The sequence below is a fragment of the Erythrolamprus reginae genome, unplaced genomic scaffold (genome assembly GCF_031021105.1).
Source record: "Erythrolamprus reginae isolate rEryReg1 unplaced genomic scaffold, rEryReg1.hap1 H_17, whole genome shotgun sequence".
Classification (NCBI taxonomy): domain Eukaryota; kingdom Metazoa; phylum Chordata; class Lepidosauria; order Squamata; family Dipsadidae; genus Erythrolamprus; species Erythrolamprus reginae.
Window position 1 is genome coordinate 576,496 of NW_027248470.1, and position 18,882 is coordinate 595,377.

At 43.2% G+C, this 18,882-nt stretch overlaps 1 protein-coding gene across 1 annotated transcript in view; it reads right to left on the reverse strand.

Annotated features, from left to right (window-relative positions):
* Positions 1-18,882, reverse strand: part of LOC139155362 (plexin-B1-like) — a 229,951-nt gene that overhangs the window by 145,479 nt on the left and 65,590 nt on the right. The window contains exons 2-3 of the mRNA XM_070730495.1: positions 15,627-15,691; positions 13,673-14,780 (exon numbers count right to left, since the gene is read on the reverse strand). Of these exons, the coding sequence (XP_070586596.1) occupies positions 13,673-14,780; positions 15,627-15,691 (1,173 nt within the window). The remainder of the gene's footprint in view (positions 1-13,672; positions 14,781-15,626; positions 15,692-18,882) is intronic.

An 18,882-nucleotide genomic window follows, 5' to 3' on the forward strand; every position in this document is an offset into this window, starting at 1 on the left:
TTAACAGGGATTTGTTAAACAAATCAGTCAGGGGGGTAGCAATGACAGATCTGAGTTCTTTAAGAACTCTGGGGTGGATGCCATCTGGACCCATTGCCTTATTTATCTTTAATCTTTCAAGTTCTTCTAAGACATCGGCTTCTAAGATCACTGGAGCTGAATCCGTACAGCTGGAAACAATGCTATATCCCTCTATAGTATTATTATTATTTTGTAAGGTGTCTTTTGAGAAAACTGAACAGAAGTAGCTATTGAAATGGTCAGCGATCTCCTTATTCCCATCAATGTATGTATTATTCCTGGTACTAAGCTTTGTGATGCTGCAGTTTTTCTTCTTCCTATCACTAATATATCTGAAGAAGGTTTTATCCCCCTTCTTTACAGATTTTGCTATTTCTTCCTCTTTTGAGGCTTTAGCAGCATATATTATCTGTTTCGCCTCCTTCTGTCTCATTTTATACACCTCTCTATCAGCTATACTTCCAGACTCTTTATACCTCCTATAGGCAGCCTTTTTTTCATTGACTATAGCCCTTACATCATTGCTAAACCATAGCGGTTTCTTCTTCCTTTTACCTTTAGTTACTTGCTTTACATAAAGTCTTGTGGCTTTTAAGATGGCCTTTTTTAATACAGTCCACTGGGTGCTTGCTCCTGCCATTTTATCCCTCCCCTTTAATTCATTATTTAAATATTCCCCCATTGCATTAAAATTTGTTTTTCTGAAATCCAATACTTTGGTTGCAGTATAGGATTGCTCACCATCAGTTTTTACATCAAACCACAAACATAGATGGTCACTGCAACCTAAATTTTCTCCCACCTTGACCTCTGAAACCCGATTCCCATTGGTAAAAACTAAATCTAGAATATTCTCCCCTCTAGTTGGTGTCTTAACTAGCTGTTATTGAAATATTGAAACAATTTCCCTCACGAAATCTAAAGCAGGGGTGTCAAACTTGATTTCACTGAGGGGCCACATCAGGGTTTGTTTGACCTGTGAGGGGGCAGCTTGACATCACTTTTAGATTAGATTAGATTATTATTAGAAACATGGAAACATAGAAGACTGACGGCAGAAAAAGACCTCATGGTCCATCTAGTCTGCCCTTATACTATTTCCTGTATTTTATCTTAGGATGGATCTATGTTTATCCCAGGCATGTTTAAATTCAGTTACTGTGGATTTACCAACCACGTCTGCTGGAAGTTTGTTCCAAGGATCTACTACTCTTTAAGTGAAATAATGTTTTCTCATGTTGCTTTTGATCTTTCCCCCAACTAATTTCAGATTGTGTCCCCTTGTTCTTGTGAGAGTTAGAAAGGGACCCTGTAGGCCATCTAGTCCAACACACACACCTCCGGCAACCCTCTGCCAGCAAACACAAAGCTCAGGAGGCTAATCCTTCGCTCTTTCCAGGGCGGCCTAGTTCCGGCCTGCGGGCCTTGAAGTTTGACACCCTGAATCCAAAAGGAGCGCCCAGTCTGGGCACTCTCCTTATACAGTTGTAGTCCAGCCAAAATGGACTACCTTTGCCTTTCGTAAACTCCTTAAAGATTTCAGGCATTTTGTCTACACGTCTGAGGGATTCCACAAAGAATGGGTAACACCATCAGTAGCATGACTTTGGAAATATTATTTTTACAGCACTCCGTCCAAATACATGCTTTATAATATTGTGCCCTTCATGGCATCGGACCAGAATATCTCCGGGACCGCCTTCTGCCGCACGAATCCCAGCGACCAGTTAGATCCCACAGGGTTGGCCTTCTCCCGTCCCGTCAACTAAACAATGTAGTTTGGCGGGACCCAGGGGAAGAGCCTTCTCTGTGGCAGCCCCGACCCTCTGGAACCAGCTCCCCCCGGAGATTAGAATTGCCCCCACCCTCCTTGCCTTTCATAAACTCCTTAAAACCCACCTCTGCCGTCAGGCATGGGGGAATTGAGACATCTCCCCCGGGCCTATACAGTTTATGCATAGTATGTTTGTGTGTATATTTTGCTTTTTAATAAGGGGTTTTTGGTGACTTTTAATTGTTAGATTTGTTATACATTGTTTTATTATTGTTGTGAGCCGCCCCGAGTCTACGGAGAGGGGCGGCATACAAATCTAATAAATAATAAATAATAATAATAATAACCGTGATGTTGAATCTATGGCATACGTGCCACAGGTGGCACGCAGAGCCATGTCTGAGGGAACGCATGGTGTCACTCTATGTTAGCTCCAGCTTGCATGTGTGTGCTGGCCAGCTGATTTTTGGCAAAAAAAAATCATCCAACAGGCCTACCGGAAGTTTGTTTCTAAACTTCCAGTAGGCCCGTTGGGCCCGTTTTTCGCCATCCACAGGCTTAGGAGATTTTCCTGAGGGGGAAAAATGGCCCAACAGGCCTACTGGAAGTTTGGAGGCTTCAGTGAGGCCTGCATGCATGTGCGGAGGGGCAGCAAGGGGGGGTGTTGTGCGCGCATGAATGCGAGGGGAGGGCATTGCATTATGGGTGTGGGCACACAAGCCCTTTTGGCACCTGAGCGAAAAAAGCTTCACCATTACTGCTTTATAATAGAAACATAGAAGATTGACGGCAGAAAAAGACCTCATGGTCCCTCTAGTCCAGTGATTTTCAACCTTTTTTGAGCCATGGCACATTTTTTACATTTACAAAACACTGGGGCACATTGAGCAGGGGGTGGGGGGTGGGGGTGGAGCTAAAAAGAGTTTGGACAAAAAAAATTTCTCTCTCTTTCTCCCTTTCGCTCTATTTCTCTCTCCCTCCCTTTCTCTCCCTTATTCTTTTTTCTCTCTCTCTCCATCCCTTTCTTTCTCTCTTCCTTCCTTCTTTCCTCTTTTTTGCTCTCTTTTTCCCTCCCTCCCTCCGTCCCTCTATGTCTTTCTCTCTCCCACCTTCCCTCCCTCTCTTTCTCTCTCTTTCTTTCTCTGTCTCTCTTGCTCTCTCTTGCTTTCTTTCTCTCTCTTGTTCTCTTTCTCTCTTTCTTTCTTTCTCTTTCTCTCTCTCTCTTGTTTTATTTTTCTCTCTCTTGCTTTCTCTCTCTCTCTTGCTTTCTTTCTCTCTCTTTCTCTCTCTCTTGTTTTCTTTCTCTCTTGCTTTCTTTTTCTCTTTCTCTCTCTTTCTTTCTTTCTCTTGTTTTCTTTCTCTCTCTGAGCTTCGCGGCACACCTGACTATGTCTCATGGCACACTAGTGTGCCGCGGCACACTGGTTGAAAAACACTGCTCTAGTCTACCCTTCTACTATTTCTTGTATTTTATCTTAGGATGGATATATGTTTATCCCAGGCATGTTTAAATTCAGTTACTGTGGATTTACCAACCACGTCTGCTGGAAGTTTGTTCCAAGCATCTACTACTCTTTCAGTAAAATAATATTTTCTCACGTTGCTTCTGATCTTTCCCCCAACTAACCTCAGATTGTGCCCCCTTATTCTTGTGTTCACTTTCCTATGGAAAACACTTCTCTCCTGAACCTTATTTAACCCTTTAACATATTTAAATGTTTAAACAATAACATGGCACAAATCATATTCTAGCTACAAACATCTCCCTCCGCAAACATTTATGTTTCTGTGACTACCCAAAGTGTTTGTGTGTATTGAGACAGGAGGAGAGTTAATTATTTCTGAAGCATATGATTAGGGCATTTGAAATAACAATTTAGAGGTTCAATTTATAGCAGGAAACATAAAACAACCCACACAGAGTTTAAATTACCTATTATTCTCTTGTGCAGCAAAGTTAATTATGATGCGACGCATTTCTGTTTAGCACTGCTACAACAGCAATTACAAAATTAAATGTTGTCTGTGATGTGCAAAAATTGTCACAGGGAAGGCGGCATCTACCCGAGTCAATTAAAAGACATGACTTGTGAATGAGATTCCTCCCTATGGAGCTGAATATTGGAATTTTTATTTTTATGTTTTATTATTTGCACTTTCGGAATCAGTGTAGGACAGAAGTGGGCAATTAATTTTCCAAAGAGGGTACATGACAAAGTGGGATTGTTGTGGAGTGGCCAAACCAAAAGGGCTGCGAAGGTGCAAAGACATGCACACAGATATACTGTATTTTTCAGAGTATAAGATGATGATGATGATTATTATTATTATTTATTAATTAATTAATTAAATAAATAAATTAGTATGCTGCCCCTCTCCGTAGACTCGGGGCGGCTCACAGCAGTACAGTGATCCCTCTATTATCGCGAGGGTTCCGTTCCAAGACCCCTCGTGATAATCGATTTTTCGCGATGTAGGGTTGCGGAAGTAAAAACACCATCTGCGCATGCGCGCCCTTTTTTTTTCCTATGGCCGCGTATGCGTAGATGGTGGAGTTTGCGTTCCCAGCCGCCCACGCAAAGGGGAAACCCCGATTCGGCTCCTCGCTGCTGCTGCGCTACCGAGCAGATCAGCTGCTGGGCGGCCGAAGGAACCTTCCCTGGGTCTTCCCCCTCTTGCTGGCGGGCGGGTGAGCGGCGGGCATCAGCGAGGAGCCGGGGTTTCCTCTTTGCGTGGGCGGCCGGGAAGACCCAGGTTGGGGGTTCGGGGGGGTGCTGGGAAGCCCCCCAGGCCGGCTGCGACCTTTTAAAACAGCCGCGCCGCTTCCCAGCTGACTCCCGAAGCCAAACGCGGAAGTGGTTTTTTTTTAATTAATATTTTTTTAAAAATCGCGATATAGCGTTTCGCGAAGATCGAGATCGCGAAACTCGAGGGATCACTGTAATACAAAACAATGTACAATACAAATCTAATATGTAATATTTAAAAACTAAAAACCCAGAGTTTAAAAAACAAAGACACAACATACCATACATAAACTATATAGGCCTGGGGAAGATATCTCACTTCCCCCATGCCTGATGGCAGAGGTGGGTTTTAAAGAGCTTACGAAAGGCAAGGAGGGTGGGGGCAATCCTAATCTCTGGGGGGAGCTGGTTCCAGATGCACTGTGTCCCGACCAAAAAAGAGGCTGAAAACTTGGATGCATCTTATACTCCAAATGTAGATTTTTTTTGAAGTTTTGTTTCCCAGCCCTAGCAAGAAGAAAAAAAGACTAACAATCTTCCCAGCTTTTTCCAGCTCGTTTTCATTGTTACTCCCTCTGAAAAAGGTTTTTTCAGCCCTAACGATCTTCTGGGCTTGCAGGATTTTTTCCCTGCTACCCCGAAGGAAGTTTTTTTCCAGCCCTAAGTTTTGGCAGGCCTGTTTTGATTGCTACTCCTTTGGAAAAAGTTTTTTTTCACACTAACCAGGGGATAAAATGATGTGCTGAAGCTGACCAGACTAAGGACGCCAGCCAGATGAATACCTAGTAGATATACCCCCCCCCCCATTTTCCAATACTAAGGGGGAGAAAAATACGGTACATAAATTATAGGAGGAGGGGGAGATCTGTAAGTGCCTTCAAAATAAAAGCAGTGCAGCTGTATTAAATGCTTGGTATACACTCAAGGGTGGGCAGCAGGAAGGACGGGGTGGAACACAGTTCTACTGGCGGAAATGAAGCTGTGTGCCCAGCTCCAACTGACTGTTTGTTTGTTTGTTTGTTTGTTTGTTCATTCATTCATTCACTCATTCGTTTGTTCATTCATTCATTCATTCAATTTTTATGCCACCCTTCTCCTTAGACTCAGGGCGGCTTACAACATGTTAGCAATAGCACTTATTTAACACAGCCAGCATATTGCCCCCACAATTTGGGTCCTCATCTTACCCACCTCGGAAGGATGGAAGGCTGAGTCAACCTTGAGCCGGTGATGAGATTTGAACCGCTGACGTACAGATCTACAGTCAGCTTCAGTGGCCTGCAGTACAGCACTCTACCTGCTGCGCCACCCCGGCTCACTCCCCGCCGCCTCCTCTTCCTCGGAAAGTGGCAGGGAGACCAGCACCAGCAGGAGTTGCAGGGGGCCCATTTCCTCCCGCCTCTTTTCTCAACAACTGATCAGCACCCATTCGCCTAGCTACCCAGTCTGAGGTGGGGGGGCGAGCCAGGAAGGGTCACGAAACAAGAAGAAAATTGTCACCCCAGAGAGCGACACTGATGACATTGTAAGTCAAGGACTTAACCGTTCACTTGAACGATGATGATCGTTCAAGCCACTCCCACCTGGTCACATGCCTGGCAAGCCACTCCTATTGAGTCACATGACCACCAAGCCACACCCACAAAATAAGCCACACCCCCAGTGTGGCAGTAAAAAATTTGGCTGCCCATTACTACATACACCTATTTAAATTTGATTTCTAATTTCAGATTTAGTCCACACATAGGGACTCTTCACAGGGCCAGATATGGTCCAGGGACCATAAAATGCCCAGGTCTAACCTAGGAGAACCACAGGGATTTAGGAGGGAAGCGTCTCTCCAAGAAAGAAAGCCAAAGGATTCCTGAAAGAATTGCCTCCAGCCTAGAAGGAAATGAGGGCTAATGAAGAGGCAAGGAAAGCTTTAATTTCATATCTTCAAATCAGACAAGATCATTGCTCCTTCCTGTGTGGCAATTCTGAAGAAGGCTCCTGCTTTCCTGATGCTAATAGCAGTCTGTTGTCTCTCCCAGCAGGCCACTGACAAAAAATAGCAAACCATGTTTAAGTAGGCAGATAGTCTCCGGACCTTCCCCTCCTGTGCCTAATGAGATGTAAAATGACAGCAACACATCTGGAGGGCTATGACAGCTTGTTTATTGAGATGTCAAGCTAATGCTACGAAGAGAAGCTGTTTTGTGGAGGAAAGTGACGAGGAATTTTAAGAAATGTTCCATTTTAGTTTGCATTTTATTATTATTGCTGTCAGTAGTTATTAATAATTCTTAAATCCCAACTTAGAACAGTTCCACCCAGGAATCATTGAGTCTTTCATCTGCACCTCTATAACTGTCTGGTTCAGTTCTGCCACCCAACAAGACAGAAACAAACTTCAGAGGATAATTAGAACTGCGGAAAAAAATATTACTTATGGGGCCGCCTTCTGCCGCACGAATCCCAGTGGCCGATTAGGTCCCACAGAGTTGGCCTTCTCCGGGTCCCGTCGACTAAACAATGTCTTCTTGTGGGACCTAGGGGAAGAGCCTTCTCTGTGGCGGCCCCGGCCTTCTGGAATCAACTCCCCCTGGAGATTTGAACTGCCCCCACCCTCCTCGCCTTCCGAAAGACTTTGAAGACTATGTCGCCAGTCATGGGGAAATTAATGTACCCCCTTCTGACTAGTAAGACTTGAGTATTGTTACGATTGTGTAGTACCGATTGTCTTTTAATAATAGTGGGTTTTAACTATAGTTTTAATCATTAGATTTGTACTGTGTTGTTATTGTTGTTGTGAGCCGCCCCGAGTCTTCGGAGAGGGCCGGCATACAAATCTAATATTATATTATTATTATTATTATTATTATTATTATTATTATTATTATTATTATTACAGTATTATTATTATTATTATTACAGTATTATTATTATTATTATTATTATTATTATTATTATTATTATTATTATTATTTCCAACCTGCCTTCCATTGAGGACCTGTATACTACACGAACCAAAAAGAGGATCAGGAAAATATCTACAGATATCCCCTCACATCTTGGACATAAATTGTTTCAAATTCTACCCTCAAAACGACTACTAGACAGAAGGACAGTTTTTCCTCCAGAATGCCATCACTCTGCTAAACAACTAATTCCCACAATGCTGTCAAATTATTCACTAAATCTGCATTACTTTTAGAGCTTATACACCGAAGACAAAGTTCCTTATGTGTCCAATCACACTTGGCCAGTAAAGGATTTAGTTCTATTCTATTAAAACTTTCAATTAAAAAAGTTGGTAAATCTACAGTAACTGAATGTAAACATGCCTGGGATAAACATATATTCATCGTAAGATAAAATACAGAAAATAGTATAAGGGCAGACTAGATGGACCATGAGGTCTTTTTCTGCCGGCCCGTCAGTCTTCTATGTTTCTATGTTTCTAAAAGCAATGAAATCAGAGCAAAAGTCCATGATCCTAAGCCTTTCATACAAATTCATCTAGTAAGCTCGCTTAATTCTGGGCCTCAAATTTAATACTGTTAAACTGGAAAAGCTACAAGAGGATGCAATTAAAGTACTCAATTTCCTTTTAAGGAAATACTTGGGTACACAGAGAGATGCTATGGAGCAGGGGTTCTCCAACCTTAGCAACTTTAAGCATGGAGGACTCCCAGAATTGATGGGATTCAACTTTCCTGGAGCAATGGGTGGAAACTAAACAAGTAGAGAAGTAACTTAGAACTAAGGAGAAATTTCCTGACAGTCAGAACCGTTGATCAGTGGAACAGCTTGCCTCCAGAAATTGTGAATGCCCCATTACTGAAAGCTTTTAAGCAGATGTTGGATAACCATCTGTCTGACGTAATAGAGGGTTTCCTGCCTAAGCAGGGGGTTGGACTAGAAGACCTCCAAGGTCCCTCCCAACTCTGTTGTTGTTGTTATTGTTGTTATTATTATTATTATCATCACCACCATCATCATCATCATCAATACAATACAGCAAGTGAGATCACTATGCTGGATAGTGATGATATTATTATTGTTGCTGTTGTTATTATTATTATGGCCGGCAAGCTACTCCTACCCAGTCACATGACCCATCAAGCCACACCCACAAAATAAGCCATGCCCCCAGTGTGGCAGTAAAAATTTTGGCAGCCCATCACTGTCCACCTCCCAGAATTCCCGAGCCAATTACACACAATTTAAAAGAGGCCATGGTTGAGAAACTCCACAACAGAGTTATCTTTGACAGGTGAATAACTGCCATGCCCAAAATTGGACATCATCTTCCAAACAGGGCAGAATAGAGTAGAACCATTAATTCCCATTAGTTAGACTCTATGTAAATTATCGTGAGCCCTAAGATAACATATGCATGTTTTACCTGTGGCAGGCAAGCTTCATCTTTTATCAAGCGAAGTTGAATTATGAGACATTCTAAGCAGGCAAAAAGAAGCTTTTCACTCGGGACATAAGTCAAACCACAGAAGCCTGGGCAGTTTTAAAACGGATTAGAAAAATTAATAAACATAAAACTGTCAGTACTCATGATAGCTACACACCTCCTCCAGGATCAAAGCCAATCTCCTTCTCAGTGCCAAATGCTTAGGGATACAAGATGAATGTGTTTATACTGAAAAAACCCTGTTGGTGTCTATGACTTCTATTACAGAATTCTGGACTTCATTCACCTCTACATCAGCTTTTAGTTGGTCTTTTTCTGGAACCAACAAAGCAGATCATTCATAAATTAGATCAGAAGCAACCTGCATGCCGAATTGGGCCCACAGCTTTTATCAGGGACTGATTCTAAGTTGGCTTGGACAGCTGCCACTCGGTCTCCCCAACTGAAAGGATGCTATGAATTCCCTCTGGGAATCAATGGGGAAGCTGAATAATAGTCATAAATCCTAGGTCCAGTGATACCTCTACTTACGAACTTAATTCATTCCATGACCAGGTTCTTAACTAGAAAAGTTTGTAAGAAAAAGCATTTTTTCCCATAGGAATCAATGTAAAAGCAAATAATGCATGCGATTGGGGAAACCACAGGGGGGTGGAGGCCCTGTTTCCACCCAGGAGATTCCTAGAGAGGCCCCACAGAGGCTTCTCCCTGCCTTTTCCAGCCCTGTTTCCTCCCAGGAGATTCCTAGAGAGGCCCCACGGAGGCTTCTCCCTGTCCTTTTGGGCCCTGTTTGGTTATCTGCCCTTTGTACACACCGCCCGTCGCTACTACCGATGGGATGGTTTAGTGAGGTCCTCGGATCGGCCCCACCGGGGTCGGCCTCGGCCCTGGCGGAGCGCCGAGAAGACGGTCGAACTTCACTATCTAGAGGAAGTAAAAGTCGTAACAAGGTTTCCGTAGGTGAACCTGCGGAAGGATCATTAAACAGTGTGGTCGGGCAGTAGGAAAAACAAGTAGGCTGCTTGGCTGCATAGCTAGAGGTATAACAAGCAGGAAGAGGGAGATTGTGATCCCCTTATATAGAGCGCTGGTGAGACCACATTTGGAGTACTGTGTTCAGTTCTGGAGACCTCACCTACAAAAAGATATTGCCAAAATTGAACGGGTCCAAAGACGGGCTACAAGAATGGTGGAAGGTCTTAAGTATAAAACGTATCAGGAAAGACTTAATGAACTCAATCTGCATAGTCTGGAGGACAGAAGGAAAAGTGGGGACATGATCGAAACATTTAAATATGTTAAAGGGTTAAATAGGGTTCAGGAAGGAAGTGTTTTTAATAGGAAAGTGAACACAAGAACAAGGGGACACAATCTGAAGTTAGTTGGGGGAAAGATCAAAGGCAACATGAGAAAATATTATTTTACTGAAAGAGTAGTAGATCCTTGGAACAAACTTCCAGCAGACGTGGTTGGTAAATCCACAGTAACTGAATTTAAACATGCCTGGGATAAACATATATCCATTGTAAGATAAAATACAGGAAATAGTATAAGGGCAGACTAGATGGACCATGAGGTCTTTTTCTGCCGTCAGTCTTCTATGTTTTATGTTTCTATCTTTGTCCAGCCCGCATGAGGTCACTTAGAAATTAGAAGACATATGCAACCTGGTCATGACCACTGTAAAAAACAGAGGAATAAATAGGGACTACATGAAAGCCCTTTCTGCCATTTAAGTTAAGTCTACGAGTCTAGCAAGTACAGTGGTACCTCGAGATACGAGTTTAATTCGTTCCGGACCTGGGCTCTTAAGTCGAGCAGCTCTTATCTCGAACGACTTTTCCCCATAGGAATTAATGTAAATAATTTTAATTGGTTCCAGCCCTCAAAAAACTCACAAAGTTAGTCTAAATTATGCAGAAAGACATGTTTTTAATGAAGAAATGTACATGTACATATAAATGAATAATGAAGTTTCTTTCATTTAACTTGTAAACTTTCTTAAACTTTTAAATTTACATATGTTCAACTTCTCTGCCACCCAATCCTGTAGGACAGAGGTCCCCAACCCTTTTTGCACCAGGGACCGGCTTTAAGCGATCAAGAGAGGAATGGGTGAATGAATGGACGGAGGGTGGGAAGGAAGGGGTTGGGGGTTGGGGGGGGTTCTGGAAAGCCCCCCAGGCCGGCAGCGACCTTTTAAAACAGCCGCGCCATTTGCGAGCTAACTCCTGAAGCCAAACGCTAAAGGCGAACTTCCGCGTCCTGGGCTCTCAGCAAGGGGGTTGCATGAGAGACGTGGCAGTGTTCTCTCAGCAGAGGCTGGCAAAGGTGATATTCAATGTTGGGGGCGCACGGGCGGTTGCGCGCGCTCCCTATCTCCCTGCTAGCCCACTTGGAATGTGAAATTCAAAACAGCGTTGGGATCCCCCCACCCCCAGCAGAAGCCAAGGACCCCCAGAGTGGGGCGGCAGAGGAGGCGACCGCCTCTCCACTCACCAAGTGCCGGGATACGAGCTGAGAAGAGCCGGGCTGGCTTACTTTCCTTCCTTTCCTCGCTGATGCAGAGCCACTCGAACAAAGCGTCACACCCCCCTGACGCTTTTGGCGGCAAAAGAGCCCAGCGTCGCTTCGGAAGCCGCCGAAAGCGTCAGAGGGGCGCGACGCTTTGTTCGAGTGGCTCTGCATCAGCGCGGGAAGGAAGGAAAGTAAGCCAGCCCGGCTCTTCTCGGCTCGTATCGCGGATTTGAGCTCGGGAGACGAACAAAAATGTCTCTCCTCTCCCAGCTCTTATCTCGAGTAGCTCTTATCTCGAGCAGCTCGTATGTCGGGGTTCCACTGTATATGTGCCTACAGTATTACTTGGTCTGTTGTGTAGATGTTTGGGTGGTTCAGGGTGGGGGATTTGTGGTGGGTGGGGCATGTTTTTTGGGATTGTTGTGTGTGTTGGGACTGGTCTTTAGGCGTCATGTGAATGTCGTTGTATGGGTATACTATATATATATATGAACACAAACACAATAACAATAAAGTATTTATTTATTTATTTATAGACTGGTTCATAGGAGACTATGCCTTCCTTACAACTCTACAGACTAACAGAGGAGTTAAGATCCCAGCCTATGTGCAGAGCAAAATGGTTAAGCGCACACAATCTTTTTATGATGTTGATAAGGCTAGGTTATTCTGGGTCTGCTTAACACCAGCCCCCACCCCCAAGGTCTTGATTTCCCTCTTCATTCTTTCAAATTGGTACCAAGTTATACCTTGGATATAACACGGGGGTGGGTGGGGGTTGTGGTGGTAATATATGCATGCATGACTTCAAAGTAATCGTATCAGCTGCTTATTTTAATTCAATTGAAAATAGAATAGAATAGAATTTTATTGGCCAAGTGTGATTGGACACACATGGAATTTGTCTTGGTGCATATGCTCTCAGCGTACATAAAATAAAATATACATTTGTCAAGAATCATGTGGTACAACACTTAATGATTGTCATAGGGGTCAAATAAGAAATGAAGAAGCAATATTAATAAAAATCTTAGGATATAAGCAACAAGTTACAGTCATACAGTCAACATGGGAGGAAATGGGTGATAGGAATGATGAGAAAAACTAGTAGAATAGAAGTGCAGATTTAGTAGAAAGTCTGACAGTGTTGAGGGAATTATTTGTTTAGTAGAGTGATGGTGTTCGGGGAAAAAAACCTGTTCTTGTGAGTGAAATAAGAACTAACGGTTATGGGGAAACTAGAAAGCAGGAGTATTAGGTGAATTTGCCAGCTTGAGTTAACCAAGAAAGATGAATAGAATAGAATTCTTTATTGGCCAAGTGTAATTGGACTCAGAAGGAATTTGACTTTGGTACATATGCTCTCAATGTGTATAAAAGAAAAAAAAATATAAGAAAATATATAAATATTTTAAATATATTTAAGTATATACATAAAATATAAATAAAATATATTTAAAATATACACTGCTCAAAAAAAATAAAGGGAACACTTAAACCACACAATATAACTCCAAGTAAATCAAACTTCTGTGAAATCAAACTGTCCACTTAGGAAGCAACACTGATTGACAATCAATTTCACATGCTGTCGTTGCACATTCAACTTTGTACAGAACAAAGTATTCAATGAGAATATTTCATTCATTTCCATCTAGGATGTGTTATTTGAGTGTTCCCTTTATTATTTTTTTTGAGCAGTATATAAGAGAGAATGAATGAATGAATGAATGAATGAATGAATGAATGAATGAATGAATGAGGCAGAATTCTAATCATCACCATCACCATCTCTGTTTGCTGCCCTGTTTCCTCCAGCAAACTTCTTATAGTTTATGAGAGATCATCAGCTTGGAAAATTATAAGAAGTCCTGATTGGAAAAATTGCCTGGGAATCTCATCCAAAACTATGTGAATCAGAGGCACAGGAGGCACCCAAAGTGAGATCCTCAAAGGCCAATATGTTTTATTTTGTAAAAAAAACTTAGGTTATTCAAAGCTCATGCTTCAAACAAACAGGTAGTCTTTAGATGAAAATGGCCATCCATTCAAACCTTTATCGTCATTAATATAACAAATTGCTTATAGCCCCTGACTTTTGATGCACCCTACATAGATTTATATCCATACGCAATAAATCCGATGTCGTAAATCATGCAGAGTCACTTAGTCAATGTAGAAATTTAATAAAAGTGCACTTACTGCCGAGAGCTGGACGCAGCTAGAGCTGACATCGTACTCTATGTAGGCCACCTCCTTGCCATCCTCCGTTTTCCCATCCTTGGTGTAACAAAGATCCCTGGTCTGAGTTATGAAGCGATCTACTTCCTCCATGGGATAAACGCAGAGTGCAGACTCCTCGCTCAGCTTCCCCAAGGAAGCCTGCCAGGCAGAAAAAGTCACAAAAAGAGCATCTCCCACTTGACCTTCGACCCCAGTCTGCGCCACGTAGGCTGCCTGTAGAAGGCTGTAGGTCTTCTTTGGGTTCCCGCAGACCAAGGGCAGCTCCACATAGGAATAGTAGTGGGCGTCGTCCAGACAGATCCGGGAAATGTACGTCTTGTATTCCCGAGACTGCGACTTGAGGTCGCGCCGGTAGAAGAGGAAGTAGACACTGGAGCCGTGAGTGAATGACTTGACAAAGTGGTGGCTGTATTCGGAGAGTCGGCCCACAGCCAGCTTGGCCGTTTCCTCGTAGGAAAAGATGGAGTCAGGCCCCGGGTGGGCCCTGAGATTGCGAGTTGTGATGGGAGGGATACTGCCCCCAACGCCCCGACTGGTGTATCCTCGGCCCACAAAGAGGAGCGGCACATTTTCTGTGGAGTAACCAACCAGCCCCACGGTGGAAATGTTGGGATCATTGGCTACCACATATTGAGTGTCTCCTGGCGACTGAGGCTCGAAGAGGACGTGTTTGATGAAGCCGAGGGTCCTCTTCTGGCAGATCCCTTGCCACACACTGCCGCAAACGATGAGCTCTTTTTCTAGCGAGTTGATCAACAGGAGTTTGATGTAGTTGTCAGTCTCCAGAGCTTGGGGACAATCCTGCTTTGAAACGGGAGGAAGGCAATCTTTGCTGTCTAAGATCGGACCCATAGAAACCGCTTCTTCCATCACCAGGTCTGGGGTCAACTGAAAAAGGAAGTTTGTGGCTCCCAGGTACAGAGTCCCTGAATCGGGATCCATAATGAAGTGAGTAAATTTGGTGGCGTTGTGTGAAAAGGTGGGATATCGTAGTTCGTGTGGAACGGTGGGTCCAAGGAAACACAGAACAAGGAGAAGGAATGTCCCCAGAGGCATCATACTTATCCTACAAGAGAGAAGATGACAGAGGTAAGGTTTTTGTTGTTGTTGAAGTTTTCATGATACAAACAGGCTGTACGAGATTTAATTTTTTTATATATAGTGGTACCTCTATCTACAAACGCCTCCACTTAGGAATTTTTCAAGATAAGAACTGAGAAGCCAATATTTTTTTGCCTCTTCTCAAGAATTATTTTCCATTTACAAACCCGAGCCTCCGAAGCTGTAACCAGAAAAGGCGGGGAGAAGCCTCCGTGGAGCCTCTCTAGGAATCTCCTGGGAGAAAACAGGTCTGGGAAAGGTGGGGAGAAGCCTCCGTGGGGCCTCTCTAGGAATCTCCTGGGAGGAAACAGGGCCGGAAAAGACGGTGAGAAGCCTCTGTGGGACCTCTCTAGGAATCTCCTGGGAGGAAACAGGGCTGGGAAAGGTGGGGAGAAGCCTCCGTGGGACCTCTCTAGGAATCTCCTGGGAGGAAACAGGGCCAACACCCTCCCTGTGGTTTCCCCAATCGCACACATTATTTGCTTTTACATTGATTCCTATGGGAAAAATTGCTTCTTTTACAAACTTTTCTACTTAAGAACCTGGTCACAGAAAGAATTAAGTTCATAAGTAGAGGTACCACTTTATATTTGATTTTGCATTTCCAAAAACAAAGAAGATTATGCTCATTCATATGTTTCTATGTATTATCTGTCATCTCCTTGGAGATAAAGCTCCTTTTGGGAATTTTAAGAGGGAAGAAGAATATAAATGTAATCAATACAATTTACAAGATATAAGTGTAATTATTATTGCTATACTCCAGGCCCTAAAGCACAATTCTTTCAGAGCTGGAGGATTAAGACCATACCACCGTGCAATTCTTATCTTGCAGCAGTAATAATGCGAGTCTGCGGAGAGGGGCGTCATACAAATCTAAATAAATAAATAAATAAAATTCAAACAGATTATAGCGATCAAATCTATCTACATCCTCCACATATTGGTGCAAAATAATCAATAGGAAAGAGTAAATTGTCAAACCATGTACACCTTTTTTTCCCTGGAAAAGTCAGAATCACAGATTTAACATTAATTCTCAACTATTGATGCGTGCATCTACGGTAGTTAATTAGTTCCTCGTGGAGTTAGAGAATTTAAGAACAAAAGCTGAAGCACCTTCATTTATGAATTATTATATTTGCACATTTTCTTTTGAAAGGGTGTATGGCAGTGATGGTGAACCTTTTTTGGTTCGCGTGCCAAAAGTGTGTATGTGCTTGCGCTAGTGTGCACACACTTGCCTACATCCATTCCTAGTGATGGGCTCCTATGGGAACGGTCAGGAACGTAGTTCCGGTAGCAAAATTTGGAACTCCATCCCAGAGCCCCCAATTTGCACTGAAAGATGTTGAAACAAAATGCACAAGCCATGCCCACAGTGTGGTAGTAAAAACTTTGGTAGCCCATCACTGTCCAGGCCCTACCACCCATGCATGTGCACTCCCCCCTGCTGCCCCCTGCGCAAGCGCACAACCCTCCCCCCCCACCCCACACATACGCACAGGCCTCACGGAAGCCTGGGAGGGTGAAAAAACAGCCCAACGGGCAAACCAGAAGATCAGGAAAACAGACTTCCGTTTTGTGCATTGTACTGTTTTGCCTGTTGTGCTTCCTGAAGCCCCAGAGTGTGAAAAACAGCGCAACGGTCAAAACAGCACAACGGGCAAACAGGAAGTTCATTCTTCCAAACTTCCGGTTTTCCCATTGGGCCATTTTTCGCACTCTGGGGCTTTAGGAAGCTTTTCCTGAAGTCTCTGGGGTGCAAAAAACAGCACAACGGGCAAACAGGAAGTCCATTCTTCCAAACTTCCGGTTTTCCCATTGGGCCATTTTTCGCACTCTGGGGCTTTAGGAAGCTTTTCCTGAAGTCTCTGGGGTGCAAAAAACAGCACAACGGGCAAACAGGAAGTCCATTCTTCCAAACTTCCGGTTTTCCCATTGGGCCATTTTTCGCACTCTGGGGCTTTAGGCAGCTTTTCCTGAAGTCTCTGGGGTGCAAAAAACAGCACAACGGGCAAACAGGAAGTCCATTCTTCCAAACTTCCGGTTTTCCCATTGGGCCATTTTTCGCACTCTGGGGCTTCAGGGAAGGTTCCCTGAAGCTTCCGGTGGGCAAAACAGCCTTCCCGAAGGCCGAAAATCAGCTGGCTAGGGTGCACATGCACACTGGAGATGACATGGGGCAACACCTGGCGTGCCCACCGATATGGCTCTGTGCGTTACCTTTGGCACCCGTGCCATGGGTTCACCATCACTGGTGTAGGGTATACTACAGGTAGTCCTAGACTTACAATAGTTTATTTAGTGATAGTTCAAAGTTACAATGGCACTGGGGGGAAAATGACTTAGGACCCTTTTTCACACTTACGATGGTTGTGTCATGATCAAAATTCAATGCTTAACAACCGATTCACATTTACAACTGCTGCGGTGAGCTGGAATCTCATGATCCCTTTTTGTGACCTTCCAACAAGCAAAGTCAATGGGGAAGCTAGTGTCACTTAAACAACTGTGCTACTAACTTTAACAACTGCTGTAATTCACTTAACAACTAGGGCAAGAAATGTGACACGATGGGGCAAAATTCACTTAAAAACTCCGGGTATGTGTATTTTTCTTTTATGTTTGTGTGTTTTTATGTCTGTTTCGTTTTAAATAAAAAATTATAAAATTATTTTTAAAAACCTGTCTCGTTTAGCAACAGAAATTTTGGGCTTAATTGTGGTCGTAAATGGAGGACTACCAATAGTTATATTTATTCTAAAAATAGGATGGGTGGTCTCTGGGGGAACAAAATCACATAATTATCTCCGGGACCGCCTTCTGCCACACGAATCCCAGCGACTGATTAGGTCCCACAGAGTTGGCCTTCTCCGGGTCCTGTCGACTAAACAATGTTGTCTGGTGGGTCCCAGGGGAAGAGCCTTCTCTGTGGCGGCCCCGACTCTCTGGAACCAGCTCCCCCCGAAGATTAGAACTGCCCCCACCCTCCTTGCCTTCCGTAAACTCCTTAAAACTCACCTCTGTCGTCAGGCATGGGGGAATTGAGGCATTCCCCCCCCTCTCCCCCGGGCCTATACAATTTATGTATGGTATGTCTGTGTGTATGTCTGGTTTAATAATGGGGTTTTTTAATTTTTTAAATTTATTAGATTTGTTGTGAATTGTTTTATTGTATGTTGTGAGCCGCCCCGAGTCTACGGAGAGGGGCGGCATACAAATCTAATAAATAAATAAATAATAAATAAATAATAATTTTACACTCAATTTTTAGAAAGGGTGGGGCAATGATGCCAAAGAATCATTTGGTGTAGTATTTAAAGTTGTGGCCTAGAAATCACGGGACTCCGAGGTCCAGTTTCCACCCTGACTGGGTGATTTTGGACCAATTATTCTCTCTCAGCCCAACCCGCCTCACAGGGTGGTTGTTGTTGTGGTTGTAGAGAAAATAAGGCAAGGAGTATCATGTATGTTCTTTGCGTGACTTATAAAGTAATAAAGGCAGGATTAAAAAAACCAAATAAAAATAATAAAACAAACCCAATTAAAATAGAATTAAGTAAGGCAATTGTGGGCAAATCGCCCTCTGTCAGCCCTACCCGCCACACAGGATTGTTGTTGGGAGGAGAAGAGGAGGAGGAGGAAATATTATGTATGTTTGCCACTTTGAATTACTTATAAAATAATAAAGGCAGGTTAAAAATGAAATAATTAAGTAAGTAGATAAAGCTCATAAACTCATTTTTGTTTTTGTTCTTATGAGGGCTACAAGATGCTTGTAGCCGAGACAAGACAACTAGACACAAGAACGTTTTTCCCCGGAACGCCATCACTCAGCTAAACAAATAATTCCCTCACCACTGTCAAGCTATTCACTAAGGCTGCATTATTATTACTATTAGTCTTCTCATCATTCCCATCACCCGCCCCGAGTCTTCAGAGAGGGGTGGCATACAAATCTAATTAATAATAATAATAATAATAATAATAATAATAATAATAATAATAATAATAATCTCCTCCCAATTATGACTGCATGACAGTAACTTGTTGCTTGTACACTT